The sequence below is a fragment of the Ursus maritimus genome, unplaced genomic scaffold, assembly GCF_017311325.1.
Source record: "Ursus maritimus isolate PB19 unplaced genomic scaffold, ASM1731132v1 scaffold_21, whole genome shotgun sequence".
NCBI classification, from domain to species: Eukaryota; Metazoa; Chordata; class Mammalia; order Carnivora; family Ursidae; genus Ursus; species Ursus maritimus.
In genome coordinates this window covers 41,332,250-41,354,226 of record NW_024424564.1, presented here as the reverse complement: position 1 = coordinate 41,354,226, position 21,977 = coordinate 41,332,250, and the positions used below count along the sequence as shown (strand labels likewise).

General features: G+C 45.9%; 1 protein-coding gene across 1 annotated transcript in view; it reads right to left on the bottom strand.

The window, feature by feature from the left end:
• The window catches only part of RFX4 (regulatory factor X4), a 134,682-nt gene that overhangs the window by 99,783 nt on the left and 12,922 nt on the right, over window positions 1–21,977 (bottom strand). The window contains exon 3 of the mRNA XM_008705653.1: window positions 6,860–6,920. Coding sequence (XP_008703875.1) covers window positions 6,860–6,920 — 61 coding nt within the window. The remainder of the gene's footprint in view (window positions 1–6,859; window positions 6,921–21,977) is intronic.

The following is a 21,977-nucleotide window of genomic DNA, read 5'->3' as shown; positions in this document are numbered from 1 at the left end:
AAACAAACAAACAACCAATCCAAGTTATTAAACCACAGTTAAGTCCACGATTTGCTGCTGGGTAGACACACCAACCACACACATGGTTCAGGTGGATCCCGTAACTTCTCCCGGGACCTCAGCCTGCTCTGCGTCCTTCGAGGGCCTGCTTGGGAATCAGGCATTTCCCTGCTCGGGTGGAGTGAGACTGTGACCCTCTCCCGTGCGCAGTTGCCTGCCTTGGCTTCCTCCTCTTTATACCAGGGGGACGGTCCTGCCGAGTCTGCAGGGTTCTCACGAGGAGCAGGAGAGCTTGCTGGTGACGTCACCTGGCGCAAGCCCGCTTGACCTGTCGGTTTGGTTGATGCTGAGCTCCGGACTCAGGGATTTAGTGCTGCCGCTGTAATGATGGAATTGGACCAGAACCTGGAGTAGTCTGTTCCGTAACCTGTGTCTGGCCTACAAGCTACTGGGTTGGCATTCCAGAAAGTCCCAGGATTAGCTAGGTTCTGGAATCCTTATGCTCATTTTTTGGTAAAAGCCCCCCCCTTTTTTTTCTGTTTGGACAAAAATTCAGCACAATCTAACAGCACAGTCTCACAGTTCTGTACTGAAGTGAACGCTTCTATCAGGGCTGGCCCAGGGGTGGGCAGCCCAGAGCTCTGTGGCCGCCACTGATAGCTGAGGTGATCTGGGCACCGTTCTCTACCATAAACCATCCCCCTCGATAGTCTCTTTCCATCTCTTCCCTGTCTCTACTCACCTCTACTTCACCATTACAAATAGGGCCACAAAGAACATCTTCAAATGCTTCCCTCGCACACCTGTGGGAACGCTCCCCGTGTTGGTGTCAAGAAGTGGAAGTGGTGGGGGCACAAGGGAGAATGTGAGAGGGACCACAAAACTGCCCGCTCAAATGGCGTTACCATATTATGTCTTAACCACAGCACAAAATACTGAAAAAAAAAAAAAAAGGCTCCTAGCTCCACAGCCCAGCATCTCATCTCTGCGACCCCCCCCCTTCACGTTGCCCTGACTGATGTCTCTCCATCTGCAGGGGAGGACATCGTCACACCTGCTGGCATTACCTGACATCTCTGGCTGTTTTCAGACCTAAAAATGTTCAGCCTCCCCTCCAGAATCAGGTGGCCTAACTCCTATTATGGAAGCAAATAATGTTATGTCACTGTTGAATAAAGGACCACATCAGAAACGGGTACAAAAACGTCAGGTTCTGGTCACACTTGATGACTGTGGTCTAGGAGCTGTGAACCAAGACCTCATTTTATTTTTTTGAAAGAAAGAAACAAATGCCCCCCAGCGAAGTGACAATTTGGTCTTCTCTCCACCTTTGGGGAAGGGCCTCCCTCCATCCATAAATTGCTGAAAGGGGGGACACCTCAAGCCCCGACTGGCCCACAAGGAGCCAGAAGTGACACAGGCGACAAGGGAGGTGTATGAGAGGGTGGGGCTGCACAGGGGGACATGTGCTGGCTGCAAGCAGGCCAGGATGGTGGAACAGGCTGCTTTCCATTCCCAAATCCTCTGCTTGAATAGAGGTTATTGTGTGGCCGGGATTCCAGCAGCGCTCACCATCCCCAGCGGCTTGGGCTTTACTAACCCTCGTGACCGAGGATGCTGGAAAGTGTTTGGCAGAAGGCATTTGACAATATTTGCCTGTTTTCTGCTGGGAGCTGCCTCCAGATCACGTGGCCCCAATTATTTTAGGCTGCTCGGCCACTGTATTATTTGTTCTTAGACTGGGGATGGTCTCGAGGGAGATGGGGAGGGGGCCCATGGCAAGAAGGGAGACAGTGGAGAAGCAAATAGCTCCTAACCCAATTCCCAAAACAAGCCAAGGGTCCCAAGAGAGCTCAGCCGAGTCGGGCCACCTTGGCAGGGAGACCAACGTCCTTTCCTGGGCCTGCCCCCGTCGTGGCCCTGAGGGGCTGCACGCTGCCATTGCAGAGACGGGATGGCATGAAGGAGGCACGTGCCTCAGAGAATGAGATGCAATGGTGTGGAGCTAGGTTCCTTTTTTTTTTTTTTTTTAGAGAGAGAAAGAGTGGGATGGGGGGAGGGGCAAAGAGAGAGGGAGAGAGAGAATCTCAAGTAGGCTCCAAGCCCAGCATGGAGCCCAACTCGGGGCTCAATCTCATAACCCTGAGATCATGATGGAAGCCAAAATCAAAAGTCAGACGCTTAACCAACTGAGACAGCCAGGTACCCCTTATTTATTTATTTTTTTAAGTATTTTCTACCGTGGGTGAAGATACAAAATGGTAAAGCCATTTGAGTGGGCAAACTTTAGTCCCACTAACATTTTCTGAGGACCGGACACTTCTATTTCTTGACGCCAACATGGAGAACATTCCCTCAGGTGTGCAAGGGGGTGGGTATGAAGATGTTCTTCACAGCGCTGTAGGTAAGGGTGAAGATGAGATTTGGACACAACCTAAATGTCCATCAAGAGGAAAGTGGGGAAATCTATCTGCCGCTGTCTTATGTATGTGGAATCGTGCCCAGCAGTTACAGGGAGGTTGTTCTTTACAGACCAATTGCGTATGGCTTTGGAACATTCCAGCGAGAAAAGAGCAAGTTGTGTATCAGTGCAGTGTGTCTGCATTGGGGCAGTGTGTCTGCGTTCCTTTTGGAAAGGAAGAAACACAAAATTTTAAAAATCGCAATTTGGGAACTCATGTTGGTACATACACACGTAAATGCATAGACGAGAGACTGTAAACACATAAGCACACTTCTCACCGGTAACAGGATTGCTCCGGAGAAGGAGGCAGGAACCATGACCAAGAACGGATGTCAGCCTTATCAACGATGTTTTAGTTTGTAAATGAGGAAACATATCAATTGTGTAAATAAAATAGTAACAAAATAAGTATTTATTGAATTTATTTCTATCTTGCCTTTTTCTAAGACGCTAACAAAAGAAAGAGAAGAAAGTCAGATAAAGAAAAGAGATGGAAAAATACATGAACATCAGATTTAGCTCTGAACTCCCTGGTGGCCAGAGCAGAAAGGGTACACAGTCTGAATGATGTCATTTTCCCTTGCGAAATGGAGGGTGCGTCCAGTTCCTTTTGAGAGACAAAGTATTTGTACTGAAACTACACTCTAAAAATTTTGCTCACGTGCAACTTTATATAGGAGGTCACATGTCTTCCACCATGGTTTTAAGCGTGACTCTGTTTTTATTTCAGAGAAATGTCGGTTGATGGGTATTAAGGAGGGCACGTGCGGTGATGAACACTGGGAGTTATACGCAACTAATGAATCGTTGAGCACTACATCAAAAACTAATGATGCAGGGCGCCTGGGTGGCACAGCGGTTAAGCGTCTGCCTTCGGCCCAGGGCGTGATCCTGGTGTTATGGGATCAAGCCCCACATCAGGCTCTTCTGCTGTGAGCCTGCTTCTTCCTCTCCCACTCCCCCTGCTTGTTGTGTTCCCTCTCTCTCTGGCTGTCTCTATCTCTGTCAAATAAATAAGTAAAATCTTAAAAAAAAAAAAAAACTAATGATGCACTATATGTTGGCTAACTGAACATAATAAAAAAATAAAAATAAAATAAAATAAAAAGATTAAAAAAAGAAATGTTGGTGTGCCTAGGTGGCTTAGTTTGTTGGGCACCTGACTCTTGGTTTCAGCTCAGGTTGTGACCTTGGGGTTGTGGGATCGAACCTCGCGGAGGGCTCCTTGTTCAGGCATGGAGTCTGCTTGGGATTCTTTCTCTCCCTATCCCCCTTCCCCCAATACATAAACAAACAAACAAATAATAAATAAAATCTCTAAAAAAGAGAGAGAGAGTAATGTTCTTTTTCTTCTCTGCTGTTTACAGATCTTCTCCCTGACTCCCTCTCCTCCCTCATCTTTATCCCTCTCCTCCCCCTCGCTGTGCCCCACACTGGCTGCCACTGCGGCTCCTTGAATGAGCTCAGCCTGCCTCCCATCCTGGAGGGAGCGGCAGATGTGGTGTGGGCCCAGGTTACCCCTGAGGACTAAGGCGTCCTTCCTCACTGCTGGGAAGTGGGTTACTGAGGCCGTCCTTCCCAGAGAGTTGTCCTCAGCAGAATGTGAAGGGCACTGCCTTGCCCAAAGCTTCACCCCCTCCCAGGGGGCCGCTGACATCAGTGATGGGCAATGGGGGAGGGGATAAAGGCCTGGATCCATTGCCCAGATCCTGGTCTCTCTGAAGGGCCAGCCCAGCCTCAGAACTCCCTATGGGATCGCTGAAGACTCTGCCAGAGCCTCCTGTCAGCCTGACACCCCCTCTGCCTATCCTAGTGTCCCTCACACCCCCACGTGTCGATACTGGGGGCACACCCGAATAAAACACCTGCATGCACGTCTCTGCTCAGCCTGCCTCTGGGAAAGCCCGACCTACAATAGTACAGCCTTTTTAGAAGCTGTTCCCTCTGCCTAGAATGATCCCCAACCCCGATTTTCACATTGTCATGCTGTCAGTGAAGGCTTCTTGTCATACAAATGTCCACTTCAATGTCACCTCCCCTGGGAAGCTTTCCCACACCACTCCTCCTAAAATACCCTCTGAGACACTACCCTGTCAGCCGATTCGAATTCTCTGCACAGCATCTGTCAGTATCTAATGTATTCCTTGTTTCTTTATCATTAATATGACACTTTTACATCATTATAAATTCCCCCCCACCCCCAGCCGCTATTCCTGGGCTGTCTGATTCACCAGTGCATTCTCAGAGCCTAGAAACAGGGTCTGGCAAATAGTAGGTGCTCGACCAACATTTCCTGAATTAGTGACTAAAAGTCTATCTTCTACATAGAAAGGAAACTGGAGGGCAATTTGATGTTCTTTGAACAACTTGATGTCTTTTGATAATACTAAAACAAAAATTGCCAAATTCTCAAATCTGATTTGGCCTTGAAAGCAAATATATTAAAAAAAAAAAATCCCCTGCCTGACTTTGTGAATTGGAAGATGTCATTTCTTCTGGAATGATCTATGTGACCCTTTATGTAGAAACAGATATTTTGTACAGAATTAGGGACAGTAGGAGCAAACTGACTGTGCCTACATCAGGAAGGAGAGAACCCTGACTCTAGAATGCCCTGGGCGACTCAGAAGGGGGGATATGCTGAGCAACGGGCTCCACGTCAGACGCTTCAAACACTTTGCTTGTACAAACTCGTTCCCTCTTGATGACTACCCCTAGAAGTTAGATACACTGCTATTCCCATTATACAGGTGAGTAGACTGAGGCACAGAGAGGTTAAGGACCTCATCCAAGATTCCACAGCTGGGGAGTGGCACGGCTGGGCATTAATTTCTGGCAGTCTGACCAGTCTGACCTAAGAGGCTGCACTGTCTACCGCCTCACTGTTGCCAGGCAGATGTCGAGAATCATAGAGAAACAGGCATGAACAAGGTGATTTTCTTCTGCTCCCTTTCACATTTTTGATTCTGAAATGTGCAACGTGTTCAGGTTATTAAAGTCAGAGTGTCTGCCGATTCCTTGCATTTCTAGAAACTTCTGCCTCGTTAGATGTCCTGGCATTATGGGAATTTGTGTGGCCACAATTTGGGGGGAAGGGTGCAGGCAGAGGTTTGACTAGGGAAGTAGAGTAGAATTTTAAAGCAAGCAAAAAGCAGCAAATGCAATGAGAAAAAGAATATAGGACAAAACGATGGAAACAAGCCAAAGTCTGGAAATCAAGCTCCTGCAAACAACCCTTGCTCTCCTTGCAGCCAAGCAAGCCAACTATTGAGACCCTTGTTAGAGAAGATTGAGTTACGCTCTTGAACGCTTTCCCCCCGATGCTGTCTTCCTCCCACCTGTGCGTGGATTAGTCCGGAGAATCTAATGGGATTTGCTCATTAAAGCCCATCTGCTTCCTTTTCTCATTTGTCCTCTCCTCTCCATCCTTCCTGGGTCTTCTCTTCCTTTCTTCCAAAGCAGGGGCTTTGCGGTTAAAGAGACCCAGCCAGATTCCTGCCTGTGCCACTTCATGGTTCTGTGTATATTCAGGCAAACGACTTAACTGTCTAAGCTTTATTTACTTCATCTGTGAAATGGGCATAACAATACCAACTTCTGAGAATCGTGAGAATGAGACCAGACATGAGGCACGTATAGGAAGTGCTTAGCATGGACTCTGGCACGTAATAGCTCTTCGTGCCTTCCGTTCCCTTCTTCCCTCCCCTTCCTTCTTTAATTCCCTCAGGTTCGCTGGGCTGGGCTGCTAGGAGAATAACAGCCCTAACTGACACGATGTTGGAGGGATGAATCTCAGGCGTAGACAGCTCCAGTGTTCAAAACTACAACACAATTTCTAAGTGAGGCTCTTAGAGGAGAATTTACCTGTAAACTTCAAATATGAGAGCAACCACTCAAACGGCATCCATTAAATATTTCACCAAGTCCAGAAATTTCAAATACTAAAAGGAAAGCCACTGAAGTAGATACTGCTTGTTCATGTTATTAATGTTAAAATAATTGTAGTATAGTTGCCATTAAGTATGAATTCATTAAGGACTCATTGGTAGGGGTGAACACACCTATGTTTCTATAATTTGCTACAACGTTATTGTAACAATGCATTCCATTAAATCAGTTAATAACACTCAGTGGGATCCAGTCCTTGCCAGTGTCTGGATGATGGGAAACAAAATCTACCCCCAAATACAATAAATATGAAAATCCAAGTCTCCAGGCTGGATCTAAGTTGAGTATTTTACACAGAGCTGCAAATTAAATTGATTGCATGTGGGCTATTGGATGTCAAGTTCTCATGACAATGTCAAACTTCCCAGTGACACCCTGCTCCGTGGGTAGGAAGCGACAGTTGCATGAGCGCCCCATCAAGAGAGGACTTGCTGAAAATGAACTTACCATTGCAGAGTAGCAGGAGTGGAGTGGGGCTTGGATGCTCTGTTGTTTTCTTTTTCCTCATCTGTTAAAGGAAAGAAAAAGGAGTGACCTTTAGGAAAAGTAAAGGGTCTCTCAACTCTCCCACGTATCCCAATGCTTGCAAGCATTCGAGGAAATCTCAAATACTGATGTTTTGAAAGCAAAGACCATGGGAGCTCTCCCAACATGTTAGATATCTTCTTGAATAAGGAAAAAAGGGGAAACTGACCTGTACAGAAAACTTTTAGATCACTTTGCATTTTTATTTGACATAATTCGAGTTGAAGAGCTGTCTCTTTTTATCACTGAGCAATACAACTGTGTTCACCCAATTTACTATTTTTCCAACTGCAGACGGACACCTGAATCTATGATTCGGACCCTACCAACCCACCATTTGCTCCTGCTAACCCCACGGAACAGTGTGGGGTAAGGGAGGGGGAGTGTAAGTGCCCAGGAGAACCAGGATAGCAATATCACAGAGCAAGGGCTGGCAAACTTTTTCTGTAAAAGGCCGGATAGTAAATATGTTATGGTTTGGGGGCTAAGAGGCAAAATCAAAAATATCATGTCATATTTATATAACAAGAGGAAACAAATTTCCACAAAGCTTATACTGATAAAATTCAAAACATAGTAATAGCAATTGAGTACAGTTTTTGTAATATAGGTCCACTAATAAGTATAATGAAATTGTTTTGGGGGAGGAGGCCACATTTTTCTTAACTGGGGTTCAAAGTTCATGTTCTCTACCATAGAACAGATTACAAACATTCATCTATAAAAATCATTCTTAGCTTACAGTCCTATGAAAACAGGCATCAGGCAAGATTTGGATTGTAGGGCTCTGTTTTGTGGACTTCCACAACACAGCAACCGGGACAACAGATCGATCTTGGCGTCTAAGAAGGACTGCTCACAATATCATCGTGGATTAGCAGAGAAATACATATAATTAGCCTCATCCAATTCCTACTAAAGACTATTGATAGAAATAGTCAACATAAAATTTCTTGGTCCACAAAATTTGACCCAAGAAGACTGGTATGGATTACAGTCTCAAAAGAAAATTAATGATGTCAAAACCTACAACTATAACCAACAAAATTTATTAAGAACATGTAAAATGGTCAGTGAAATTAATCTGTGGCATGAATTTATATGAAAAGAATCCGTGCCCATAAAAAAAGATTTCAGTGAAACAAAAATGAAAGTGGAAGAAAGCAAAGTAGGCTGAGGGAAAAGAAATTTTTAAATAAATCAGCCTAATAAAGTGGAGTTCAGAAAATATTTCCTTGATGAAAATTTGTCAAGATTGGTATAATTCTGATGAATTAGTATCTGCGGCAGATACTGCTGTTGCTTATTCAACTATTGTACGTTCTCAGCTTCCTGCTTATTCACAGAACCGCAATTTAGAGGGGACCATGTGTTCAAGGAGGGTAATTCCCCCTCGAATCCTAGAGAGGTGAATGCTGATTAACTTAAATCTACCCATCGAGCCACTGATGAGGTAGGTGTGGCAGGTGACATGGTGTCAGCCTATCAGACTTAGAGAAAAGCTCTCTGGAAGCTTCTAGAAAGATACTTTTCCCTAAAAAAGGAACTGGAGGTCTTGATTTTGAAGTTCTGGCCTCCAAAACTATGAAAAAACAAGTACCTTTTGTTTTATGCAAAAGCAACAAACAAACAGGTGAGAGAGTCTGGCCTGTCCTGCTTTTGAACATGGCTGAGCAGACACGATAGCGAGGCAATGAGCTTTCAACTGGGATGAGAGCAGCCTGAGGATGAAGTCCACACTGAGGTAGCAGAGAGGAAAGGCGGAGGGACTGGGGGTTCTGAGTGTCATGTGCCTAATTAGCTGACCCCCCAAACAGCTGCCTACCTGTTTTGTGAGATAATACAATTTTCTTACTTAGTAAAACCTCTTTTCATTGGATATTCTCTTCCCTGCCACCAAAACCCCCTAACTGATACAAACACTCACACGAAATGTTCTCAGGGACAAAGTGTCCCAGGATATCATGGGCTCGACGCCTGCTCACACAGCTTTGTCGACCTAGAGTTCCTTCTAAATGTTTCTCAGCCTTTCCAACCTAGAATAAATGACACTTCCTCTTTTAAGCCTTCCCGGATACTCTCCAAGTCAGGCATTCTACTATTCTTCTGTCATACAACCCATTACTGATCTCTCGGTTGGACAGTTTGGCCACATCCATCTCTCCAACTTCAGTATCCCGCTTAAGAAGGAGGAATTCTTAGCCGTCTCTGTTTCCTCCCAGCGGGGCCTTCCACTTGGCACCTGATTAAATAGTTGAGTCTGTCTTCCACAAATGCCTTCGACTATTTTTGGAAAACAAATAGCACAATAAGGAGCATGAACATGTGAGTCTCACAAGAATATAGACATAGAAAACAATACTCGACCTCAGTTGTTCACGAAGAAATAAAAAGAAAATAATAATGCCACACAACCTTATATCTCTGAGAGTAACGAAAATTTTAAGTAATAATAATCCCCAATGCTGGTGTGTAAATGGTAAAACTGACAGTCACATACTTCTCTGAAGTTTTTGGTAAGCAATTTGGCAGTAATATTGAGAGCCATCTAAAATGCCCAATCACTTGGCCTCACATCCCAACTCCTAGAAATTACACTAAGCAAATCATTGAAAAAGAAATAAAGATAAAGGTTATGTTAAAAAACAAAACATGATTGAGTTTTTCTTAAACAAGGAAAAGCATATAAACAACATAATATACCTCTTAGCTTATGCTGGACCATGATTGATGTTTCCATTCCCCCTAGAACTGGCAGAATTGTTCCCCCCTGCTTCTTTAAATTTTAGCATTTCAGCCAAGCTGGACTAGATATCAAAAGATCTATGTTCTAGAATCAGTGCCAAAACTTACTGGCCGTGACTGAGCAAACCCCTCATTTTTCTTCATTTGTAAATGGTCACTTTACAGGGCCACTGAAATGAGTATATTAATTAATTTAACAAATATTCACTGAATACCTAATTTATGCCAGCTAGACACTGGGGATAAAGAAGTTAGACTCCTGTCCTTCAGTCTGGTTGGAGAAAGAGAAAGACACGGTGGAGAGAAAGGCCAAGTTCAGTAAGAAGTGATAAATGCTGTGACACAGGTAGGCAAGGGCGAGCCTGCATGAGAAAGCAGAGCCTGTCAGAGAACACTTCCTGGAAACCGCGGTAAGTGAGCTGTAAGTCTCGGAGATGCCTGAGATGGGAACCAGATGGCAAGGATGGTGGGACCAAGTCAGGGGAAAGAAGGTGGAGAAGGTGAGGGACAGACCAAGATACGGGGACCCAGAAGATCATGTCACCCTCCCAGGAATAAGATGGCCGCAGCTCGGGTCCCTGTGGGATGCGGGGAAGGGAGCTGGAAAGGGACTCTTCTGACTTTCTAACGACTCTGTTTAAGCTTCCAGACAGTTTCTTAGACTGAGGATGATCATTGAGCCTACCTTGAAAGGCTGATGGGGAAATGATGACGTGAACTTAACAGAGGGTAAGAGTTCCCAAACCTGCCAAGACCGCCCTCGGCTGCCCTGGCGGCCAGGAGGCCTGGAGCCCTTCTGCTCAGCCGCGCTTCTGCTCGGAGGGACCCACAGGGGCAAAGACAGATGCAGGGATGGAGACCCCGCCAGGCAAACACACCCAGGTGACATCATGGCTCCACACAGGAGGGGGCATTTGAGCTGCGTCTTGAAGACACACTCTGGGTTCTTAAAATAACTTTGTGTTCTGTTTGCAAAAGTCATCCATGTTCATTTTTAAACTTTGAGAAATAGAGAGAAAATGGAAATCTATGCCCCGACACAGAGAGCTATTGTTTTTATCTTATTCACCTCCAGTCTGTTTTCAATGTTCTCTTTCACACCCAAGGACACACACAACCCTAACTTAAAACAAGTGAGGGCCACACAGCACACCCTGGCTTGTGGCCTGTCTCCTGCCCCTTTACCAGGACAGGTCAGACTTAGAGAGGAGGACCCCAATGGAGGGGGTGACCCAGGGGAGAGGGCCGCATGAGAAAAGGCTTGGAGGACAAAACCCGGGGCCCAGGGCAGCACGCAAGGGGTCCGCTTGGCCGCGGCCAGAAAAGCCCCTTGTTGTGGGATTCCGTCACAGCGCCTCCCACGCAGGTCAGACCTGTCTCTGCTGTGTCAGATACTTTCCCCCAATTAAACTTTGTGACGGCCCATTTCAGACACCAGTGAATGGAAAGAGAACTGGGTTTGGGGGCAAGGCAGACATGGGTTTGAATCCCAGCCTTGCCCCTAACTCTGGGTAGAACCCTGAGCAGTTCCTTAACTCATTCAAGCCTGAGGGTCCTTTACCTAAAACATGAGAGTCGTAACTTAGATCACAAGGACGGCTTGAAAATTAAACAGAGTATGTTAAAAACTAGACGCATTAAAAGAAGAATATGGTAACGATCCATTTATTGGCCAAGTATTTACGCCAGGGACGTGCGTCACTCCTCGTATGTCACCTCGCTGTTTTCCTCCCGAGCGTGCTGTGAAGAAGATTTACAGCCAACTTTATTAACAAGGAAACTGAGCTTCGGTGAGTCTGAGTCACTTGTAGAGGCCGCGCAGCCAGTGAGTGAGGTTGGACCCCATCCTGCACTCAACCTATGGAGGCTACTGATGGTCCTAACCAAGAACTGGTCTACTCCGAAGCCAACGTCACCCTCAGCTCAGTCATCAAACAGGTGCCTTCCACCTCCGCGGGCCCCTTCTAGCCCAGTAGCGACTGTGTGCTCAGGGTCTGACCGCCCAGCCTCTTTCTTCCAGAAGGGGGTGTGTGTCACAGTCAGGCCCCTCCTATTTGTGGCTGTCAATCCCAATTCACCAAAAGTGCGGGTTGCTTATTCATGCATCAAATACTGATTGTCTGCTAGCTTCCAGCCCTGTGCCAGGGCGAAGGGGCGAGAACAGACACACATGGTCTCTGCTCTGAAGCTCAGAGTCGAATTATCAGCAAATGAAATGGAAGGGCAAGTCTGGGACGTTACAGCAGCACCGAATGTGGGCTGAGAGTTGAGCCTTGGGAGCAGAAGAAGGAGCAGGAGCCATCTGGCTGACGAGGACAGGAGAGCACATCGTGGGTAGAAGGAAATAACCACAGTTGATAGAAACGTTAGGAACTGGTTCTGCCAAATGCTTTTGAATAGGCAAAAATGCCTCAAGCCAAATGAGATTCATGCCCCATTTCAGGCCAGCAAGGTTCCTGGAGGCACTCATGGCACAGGCAGGGCCATCCCTCCGCAGTGCCCGCACTGCTCACCCACCAAAGCCAGAGAGCGCCTTCTGCTTAAGAGCCTCCCAGCAAGATGCTGCCGCTGCTGCTCCGTCCTGCTCCCCCTTTGCAGTCATGTCTCCAAACACCCTCCAGGGAATCTCAGGCCACTTCCCAGTGGCGAGCACCTCTGCTCCCCTCTCTCGATCCACCTCCCACGTGAAACTCTGACACCAAATTTCCAGGCTCCAACACTGGCCCCGCCACTTGCTAGCTGTGGGACCTCGAACAACCTTTGGTGCCTTCGTCTCCTTGTCTGAGAAACAGGGGTAGTAATAGCACCAAGCGCGTATTGTAAGGATTAATTAGCCACTCCTGGCACATGGTTCATGCTACCCTAAGGATTCCCTTTTCCTATAAGAGTTGTCACTCTTCCGGAGGGGCCAGGCCCCTGGATCCCTATCCCGCCCACGGGGCTGCGTTTGGCAAACCCAGCCTCTGGGACAGGGCTATTTGCTCCCCAATGCACCTACAGCAACCTGGCTGGTCCCTAGCAAAGTCCTCATGGGGTGTGGTCACTGCTTGCCCACAGTGTGTCTGCCTTGCTCGTCTGCGAGCTTTTTAGGGCACAGACAGCCTCACCACTGTGGCTCCAGCACCCACACAGGGTCAGGGCTCAACAAGTATTTGCAGAATGAATGAATGAATGAATGGCTAAAATAATATCACAATTAAATTCAGCCTATGCATCGATTTCTAACACCTACAAATAATACTACCAGAGAACATTTACTGAGGACGTATAACGTGCCAGGCACTCTCTACTTGACTGCATTTAATTTTCACGGCTGCCCAAAACAGTGATTGGCTTAACATGTAGAAAACATCAAATACAGTGCTTCACGGATACTTCGTGCTTAATCAGTTTTAGATCTGACTATTAATCTTATCCCCTTTTATAGGAGAAAGAGACTGAGGCTCAGAGAAGTGGGAAGCCATTTGCCTGAGGTCACACAGCTAGTGCTGGAACCAGGAGAGGACCCAGCCTAGCTGACATAGAAACTTCCTGAACCCAAACATTATGAGCCTCACCCTCTCTTCCAACCTCTAATACCACTAAATATTCTAGAGAACATATTATCTGCCTAATATCTGCTGATGGAATTCACAATATTTGGGAACCCATTCTAGAATATTTCCCGCCTGGAGCCAGTGTGGCAGAGTTTAATACTGAAGGAGAAAGTTTCTAAGTTAATTACTTCTTTTCAAATCCCAGGAAAGGTTCAAGTTTATGCGAGTCTCAAATTTCACTTCAAAGTTCTAATTCTATTTCCTTTCATTACACTAACCTGGCTGCACCTGGCCAGACCTCACCTGTTGGGAACATGGGCCTGCCAAACCTTTCAGTTCCCCTTATCCAGCCCCTTCCCAGCCACTGCAAACGACACCAGCTGATGAGCGGGGTGCCTGGACCGGGCCTTTGGCAGTGGGCATCGGCCCCTGGCAGCAAACCCTTCTCCCCGTGGGAACAGGGCTAAGTCCCAGACAAAACTGTGATGCTGGCAGCATTGCTCTGAGGGGGCCCCACACCTGCCTCCTTTTACCTCCTCCGGGTGAATTCCTTCAGAACCCTGCAGTAGGAAAAGGCCTTTCTAATTTTGATATAAAACCCGAAAAGCCAAGAAAGAAAATATTGATAAATTTTCCTACATAAGAAATTCAAAGACTCTATGTTGGAGGGGGACCTACACCTTAAGTAGAAAATAACATGCTGGGGAAAATTGCAGTCATACCGCAGACAACGATCTCATCTCCCCACCGCAGAGAGAGAGCACCAATAAAACCAGAAGGAAAAAGACCAAGAACCAAGAGAAAAAAAAAGGCAAAGCACCTGACACACAGTTGATGGAAAAAAATACAAATGTTCTTGAAATGTGAAGAGATGATTAATCTCAATTAGTCAAAATGAAAACTGCACTAAAATACCATTTCTCAATCCGACTGGCAACAATCCAAGCCTCAACCACACAACTCTGCCATGAGGCTGCAGGGAGCAGGTGCCCACCGGCCTCCCGGGGGTAGGAGGGGGTGTGAGATGGTGCCTCCCCCCATGAGGAGGTCATCTGGCAGAATCTCCTGAAATCCCACACGCTCCTTATCCAGCAGTCCCACGTCTGGGAACAGACCCTGTGGCTACGTGGGAAATGACCACACGCAAGGCTATTCGTTGCAACTTGTCTGTCACGGTTAAAGTTCAGGAACAGCCCAGCGCTCATCTGGTGAATGAAACTCTGATACATTCTCACAGCAGAACGCTACACGACTGTGGAAAAAAGATGAAAAACAACAAAAGAAAGAGGATGCTCTCGGCTCTTACTGATACGGGACATTCCGGGGGGTCATGATTAAGTGAAAAAAGCAAGTCACAGCAAAAGGCATATAGGCTGCTGCTTTTTTGTGTGTTAGAATGTGGCAAAAAAGGGAGTGCCTGGCTGGCTCAGTGACTGGAGAACGTGACTCTTGGTGTTGGGTTGTGGGTTCAAGCCCCACGTTGGGCAGAGATTACTTAAAAATAAAATCTTTTTTAAAAAGTGATGAAAAAGAACATACGTTTGAATTTTTATTTGCATAAAGGAATAAAGTACTGGCCGAATGCACCCCAAAAAGCACCAGAAATCGCAGTCATACAGATTGTGTCATACATATTGTGCAGAATACACAAGAAACAAATAAAAGCATGCACCATGAGGGAGCTGAGGTGGAAGACAGGGGTGGGACCGAGACTTCTCAATGAGTACCTTTAAGGCATTTTGATTTTTGAACATATGAAATACTCTAAGTGTGGACAAATTAAAAATTCCTCAGCTGGGGAGGGAGCATCTGAAGGAAGACTATTCATACGGTTCAGTGGCCCTGGAATGCCATAACTGCAGGCAAATTACAAAGGCTCATAACCTGGCACGACTCTACAGTATTTTGCTTTCCTAATACCCATCTACCCAACCGACACTGTGCACCTACCATGCACCAGGCCCCATTCTAGTAAGTGACACAGTCAGGGTGCTCCCTTCCCCTCAGCTGGTTGCGGCCCATGGAGGGACAAGTGGAGGGGCAGAGAGGTCTTGGCAGCGTGCGCCGAGCAGAGATGACGGACTAGCTTCTTCTCCACAAGAGGAGAGGACAGAGAGACCAGGGGGACAGGAAGGGCAGCCTGTGATGGCAGAGTGGAAGGCTGAGGAAGGGGAGGACTCTGGGGGGTTGTCTCAAACCATGGCCTCCTCAGCCGGCCAGCAGTCTTGCACTTGGCTTCCCAGCTAGGACTTGAACTGCAGCAGACACCCCACGAGGAGGGCAATCAGATTTTAAAAGTCATCATGGGAGGACTTCCTGTGGATGCCCCCCCACCCCAGAACTTCCCACTCTGTCTGTGCCCTTGCTCTAGAAGTTGTCAGAATGCCTTTCTGCTCTTGGCAGGGGGCTTTTGTCCACAACTCGATGGGAATACGAAAAGTTTTGCTACATTTCCTCTTCTCTGGAACCCATCTCAGGAAGTTACAAGGTCTCATATTGGATAATAAACGGACATGCTAAGTGAGCGGAGTGGGGTGAGGGAGATACGATACAGCCCCGAGATGTGAGGAGATTTTAATAGGATAATGATGAGTCACATGAAGCTGTGGCCCGCTGTGACCCCAGTTGTAAGCCATCATGCCACTGAAAGCCAACTTTCCCTTTCCCTGCGCTGTAAAAATCCTCCATCACCAGCAGGCCGTCAGTAACTGCCGTGATGAGTTGGTGAGGGGTCGGGGAGGGTGATGGGAGAAGGGCTGCGTGCCCTGTGAGGCAGGTGAGACAGAATGGCCTCTGGGAGGAACTGCCAAAGATGGGAGGGAACAGGACACAGTGTGGACTGTCTCTGGAGAAAAAGAACCCCCTTTCCACACTTCCACCACCCCTAACACACACAGTCTGGTGATCCTTGGAGATAAAGGGCAGGCTCTGGACTCCCATGTAGGATATAGGATGGAGGCTAGAATCACTAACTTAGACATTAAGGGAACAGTGACCTGAAGGGTAGGGGATTTGGGCACGTCTGGGTCACACTGAACTTGTTCTCTTTCCCATGGAGGGCAACAGGAGTCCCGAAGGAATCCCACTGGCTTCCTGCCATGTGAACCCATCCTATTGCCCTCATCTCTCCAATCCTCTCCATCCCACTAATGCTACCCTGCACTATGGCCTCATCCCCTCACACCTGAACTAGGTGGGAGGCCCCAAAGTGTCCTCCTGGCTCTGATTCACCTGCACGGAATCTCCACATTAACCTTCTGAAAATGCCACTCTGATTTGTCACTCCTCTACCCAGCTCCTTCAGAAGCATCTTAGCTATCAGATTCCAAACCCCTTATTTGGAGTTTAAGTCCCTCGATAATATGGCCCAAACTCACCACCCCAGCCCGGTTTCCCACAATCTTTCAACCTCTCTGCTCAAGCCAATCTGGAAAATTCTCCCAGCTCAAAACCTTCCTTGTGGCTTTGTCCCTCCCAGCCTTGACCATTACCACTTAAAGGAACCACATGGCTCCTCTGAGGCCCAACACTATGCCACCTCCCCTAGTCACCTTCCAAGCTGTGACCTCTCCCAAAGTCAGCATGCGCTCTAATCACCTGGGGGGTGGGCAAAAAATGCAGAGCATGTTCCAGGGGGTCTGGAGTCGGCCCGAGAGTCTAATGAGCATTTTTCACGAGCTTCCAATGAGGCTGTGCTGGAGCCCGGGACCACTCTTAGGGAGACGAGGTAGAACACCTTGCCTGATTCAAACGGATTTGATCACATACGGACGCGTATTATTATTCAACAGTGGGCCTGAGCTTCGCTTCTAGATTAAAAATTCTTTGAGAGCACAGAACCACAGAAGAGGCTGTTTATGTGGTGGGAAGAGGGAAGGTTGTAAAATCAAACAGCTCTGAGTTCAGGCCTTACTCTGCCACTTCCTTGCTGTGACACTGAGTAAGTCCCACCACCTCTCAATCTGCTTCCTCCTCTGTCCGTAAGAATACCCCCCTCCCAGAGGATTAAAGGAAATCGTGCTTGGAATTATGCCTGGCACACTGCCTGATGCTAAGTACATTTAGTATTGAATAAATATGTTATTATAATATTTGATATATTAGTGAATACTGAATAATATTTAATTTAATTTATTTCATATTTTAATATTGGCTCCCTGCCTTTTCCTTCCTTGTATAACTTTGGGTTTTCCATGTAGTAAGCGCTCAGGGAATCTTCTGCAGGATCTCCTGTTCTACCCGTACAGTTCTGCTCAATCCACACTCCTGGGCTCTCCTCGCTGGACATGAAGCTCCGACCAGTCCTGACCTGATAACGCTTCACATTCAAAGTCTTCCTCTTTGTTGGCGAACACGCCATCAGAAACACAAAAACCTACTAACATCTGCTCGAGAGAAAATGCAATTTGTTTGGGTTGGAAATGGGCATTTATGAGACCTGAATTACGGTAAATGACCCTTCCACTCCTGTTCAGACTCTCACTCATCAGGCATTTAAGGCTTGAGCTCACTGATCCAGGGTTTTTTTCCCAACTGACATTCCACCAAAGTGTCTCCTGTCCCATTTCCTCAAGGTCACTGAAGCTCTTGTTGATCCCTGTCTCCGGAGCTGCTAAAAAGGGCACAGTGGGAAGAGCACTGCATAGGAGTCAAGACGTGGGTAGCAGCCCTGGCTCTAGCACTACCCGAGAGTATGATTCTGAGCAAATAACTTCCCTTCTCGGAGCCTCAGTTTTTTGATTCTAGGCTAATAAATGGATTATGCTCCCACTCCATTTCATTTTCACCAGGACCCCCGCAGCTAATGTCCTGCCATTAGTCAGGCCAGCGCAAGAAATCCTTCTCGGCAGGTGGAACGTTAACCTCTCTCCCAACACCTTGGGAAGGCATTTCTAGCTTCCTGGCCTGCTTCAGAGAGAAACACTACGGCAGACCCTTTCGCTAGCCACTCAATAGCTGATCTTGTGGTTTTTTTCCTGCTTGCTAATAAAACCCCAGGTTTATTCAGGGCGGTGATGGGACAGCCCCAGAGGAAAATCCTGATTTGTCCAAGCCAGGGTTTGGCAAACTTCTTCTGTAAAGAGCCAGATAGTAAATATTTCAGGCTTTTGGGGGCCATAGATGATGTCTGTCACATACTCTTGTTCATTTTTTTTCTACTCTTTAAAAATTAAAAATAAGACAAAAATAAAAACATCTTAGGCCCTGGGTTGTATAAAACAGGGGGTGGGCTGGATTTGGCCTGCAGTGGTGCAACCATTAAGAGTAATTCTACTTTTTTCTATTCTTCTGACAAATTTTCAGTCACCCATCCTCCCTTTCAGCTACAGATGATAGCATTCTCAACAAAAACAACATTAAGGAAAGTCTACTGGGGGCTTGTGGAAAGATTTTATTGTTTTCTGCTAAGAGGAAAACACAGAAGAAGAAAGTTAACTGGCACTTGCCCTTTCTCCAACCACCTGTTCCGAATGTGGACTGGATGCCTATTATCTAAAGCGGCCATTTTGTAACCATGAGGTTCTAACATGAGGACAAAAGCCAACAATCTGGGAGGACTTAGTAGAAAGACACACAGAGTCTGGGTCTTGGATAATGTTGAGCTGTTAAACCCTGGAAACTCCTACCTCCCATCTTTCAGTTAAGTAAGTATCCACATTGTTTAAACCACTGTCAGGTTTCTCATAATCCAAAGCATTCTAAAAATACTAAATCTGAGGGGTTTTCTCCTATTTTCTAAAATTTCATCCATCTCCTGAGCCCCCTCTATGTACCAGGCCCTAGGGTTCCAATAGTGAACCCCACAGCACTCCTGGCCTTGTGGATCCTCCAGTCCAGTAGAAGAATAACTAGGCAGAGACAAGAACTGGTCTACCCTTCAGCCACTGAAAATGGGTGATGAGCACTCTTAGCTCTGGTCTTGTATTCCCGTGAACAAGTTATGAAATCCTCGACAGCAAATCTTCGAAGCATTGCTTTCTGAGAGACAGAATAGTGCAAAGACAAAACACTGCCATTCAACGGCAGACGGACAGACATGAGTTCAAATCCTAGCTCAAACACTTACCAGCTATGTAGCTTTGGGCGAATTACTTAACCTCTTTGCGCCTCAGTGTTCAAATGTATAAGATGAAGCTCATTATAAGATACCTCCTAAGACCACTGTGAGATTTGAATGAGGTCACGGACTTAGAGGACTTGTGGTTTAGTAGATGACAACCATATATACCTGTAACTATGAACATACACGTATATAAAAGTTTGCTAACAATATATGCTGAGGAAGAAAGACTAGAAGGACATCAGGAGTGGTTGCTTCTGGATGGTGAAATTAGAGGCCTTTAGTTTTCTTCCTCATATATTTTTTCCTAGATTTTCCAAAAATATATACACATGACTCACAGCCTGGGGATATATTTTTTAATGTAATCTTTGTGTTTTGAAAATAAAAACAATATGTGGACAGCAACTTCTTTGTTCTTTTACCCAGATAGGAGTCAGGTGGCCCCCATTCTAAACCTAGCAGCGGCACTGACTCGCTGTGCAATCTTAGAAAGTCACTTCACCAATTTAAGTCTCAATTTCCCTGTCTAAAATTAATGATAACCAGACTCCTAGTCTTTCCATGATGAGATCGCTTGCACTGGCTTAACTCATTCACCGAAACAACTGTAAAAGCCAGAACAGCTATTTGAAGACATTGGAGAACAATCAGTGCAGACAGGACTAGAGGAGCTGCAAGCCTTGAGAGAAAGAAAGCACAGGGCGTGCCCTCCACATTCACCCTGGATTTTCCCTGCAGATGCTTCTCAGCTGCCACACTGGGAAACAGAACCCAAGCAAAGAGTGTGGTCTGTTGGGCTGAAGTCAGAGTTGGGGATGACCAAGTGACTCATCTCAGGAGCAATGTTCCAGAGAGAAGAGCCATAGACAAGGAAACATACTCCCCTGCATGCAAATTCCCCTCGAATATTTAGCCCATTCACTCATGCAGAGAATGAGAAACCAAGGAGAAGACATCAGCTTAGAGGCTGAAGAACTGATTAACTGATCACTGATTAGTGGGGGAGTCAGAGGTTGCAGTTCAGGCTCGATCAGGTAGAGGGAACTTGGTAAACAGCCAGAGCTTTTAGCTGTGGACCCAGAAAGGCTCTGAGCTTAGACTAGAGACCCCATCCTAGTAGCATAAACAAGACTAAAACAGACCAGATTTAACCAAGGCTTGACAGGATCGAGGAGACCTGCTGGTTCTCTATCTACCTGCTGGAACAAAATTAACACCCTTCAGAGGAAGTTAACATAATCCACCCAAAGTCTCTCTAACTTTGCATCCATAATGTCCAGCATCAAATCAAAAACCATAGGCATCCTGAAAAACAGGACCCAAACCCTGAAATCCAAAGAAAAAAACAGATCATAGAAGTTAATCCAGAGATGACTCAACTGTCACAGTTACCAGACAGGGACTTTAAAATAACTATGGTTAATATGGTTAAGAAGGCAGAGGAAGAGATGGTCAAAATAGAGGAAATGATGGACAAAACAGATGAAAAATGCAGAATATCAACTGAGATTTGGAAAAGAAAAGAAAAATCAAACAGACGCCTACCATAGAAGAAAGAATACAATATCTGAAATTAAGATCACTTGGATAGGCTCAGTGCCAGGTTGGACATAACCGAAAATGAGATTTGAGAACTGAAAGGGAAGTTAATAGAAAACACCAAACTGAGGTACAAAGAGAGAAAAATGGACAAATCAGAGCAGAGCATAAGAAACATAGGAGGTACTGTCAAAAGTCTAGTATTCATGTAACTGGAATTCCAGAAGCAGGTAAGAGAGAATGGGGCAGGAAAAATATTTGAAGAGACAATGGTCAAGAATTTTACCAATTTGATGAACAACAAGCCATGGATTCAAGTTCAGTGAACCCCAAGAAGAAAAAATATAAGAAAACCATATCCATGTACCTTGTAGTCAAAGTGCTGAAAACTAAAGACAAAGAAAAGAATCTTTAAGGCAGCCAGAGACAAAAAGACACGTTGCATTCAAAGGGGTAAAAATAAGTCTGAAGACTAACTTTTGGAAGCCAGAAGACAATGGAATGACAACTTTAAAGTATTGAAGGGGGGGGGGAACCTCTCCAACCTAGAATTCTACATCCAGCAAAAATGTCCCTCAACAATACAGGTGAAATAAAAGATGTTTTTCATGCTCTATACTGCACGACACTGCACTACCCAAACTATCAAAGGAGTTTATTGGGCTTGAAGTAAAAATGATCCCAGTGGAAGCACAGACTTGCTGAACATGAATCAAGAGCCCTTGGAAAGGGTAAATATGTGAATAAATAGAAAGAGATATTGACTGTTTAAAACAACAGTAATAATGATTTACGTGGCTTAAAACATGTGGAAGTAAAATACATTAAGGCAATAGTACAGAGAGGGGGACAGAGGTAAGTGGGGTTAAAGTGTGAGCATGTTCGTGACGGGGCTGGAAACGGGAGAAGGGATAACGTGAGGTGGACATGAGAGGACCACTCGAAGAGAACATGTCATTGGAAAGTCAGCAGAGGAAAACATCAAAGAAAAAATCTTAAACTGCATCATCCTTCCCAAAAAAGCAAAAAAGAAGGACTAAAGGAATAAAGACAGATGGGACAAATCAAGATTAGACAGTAAGTCTGTTGATTTAAGCCCAACAATGTAATTTAAGTGCATTACATTTAAATGATCTAGGTATTACAATTCAAAATA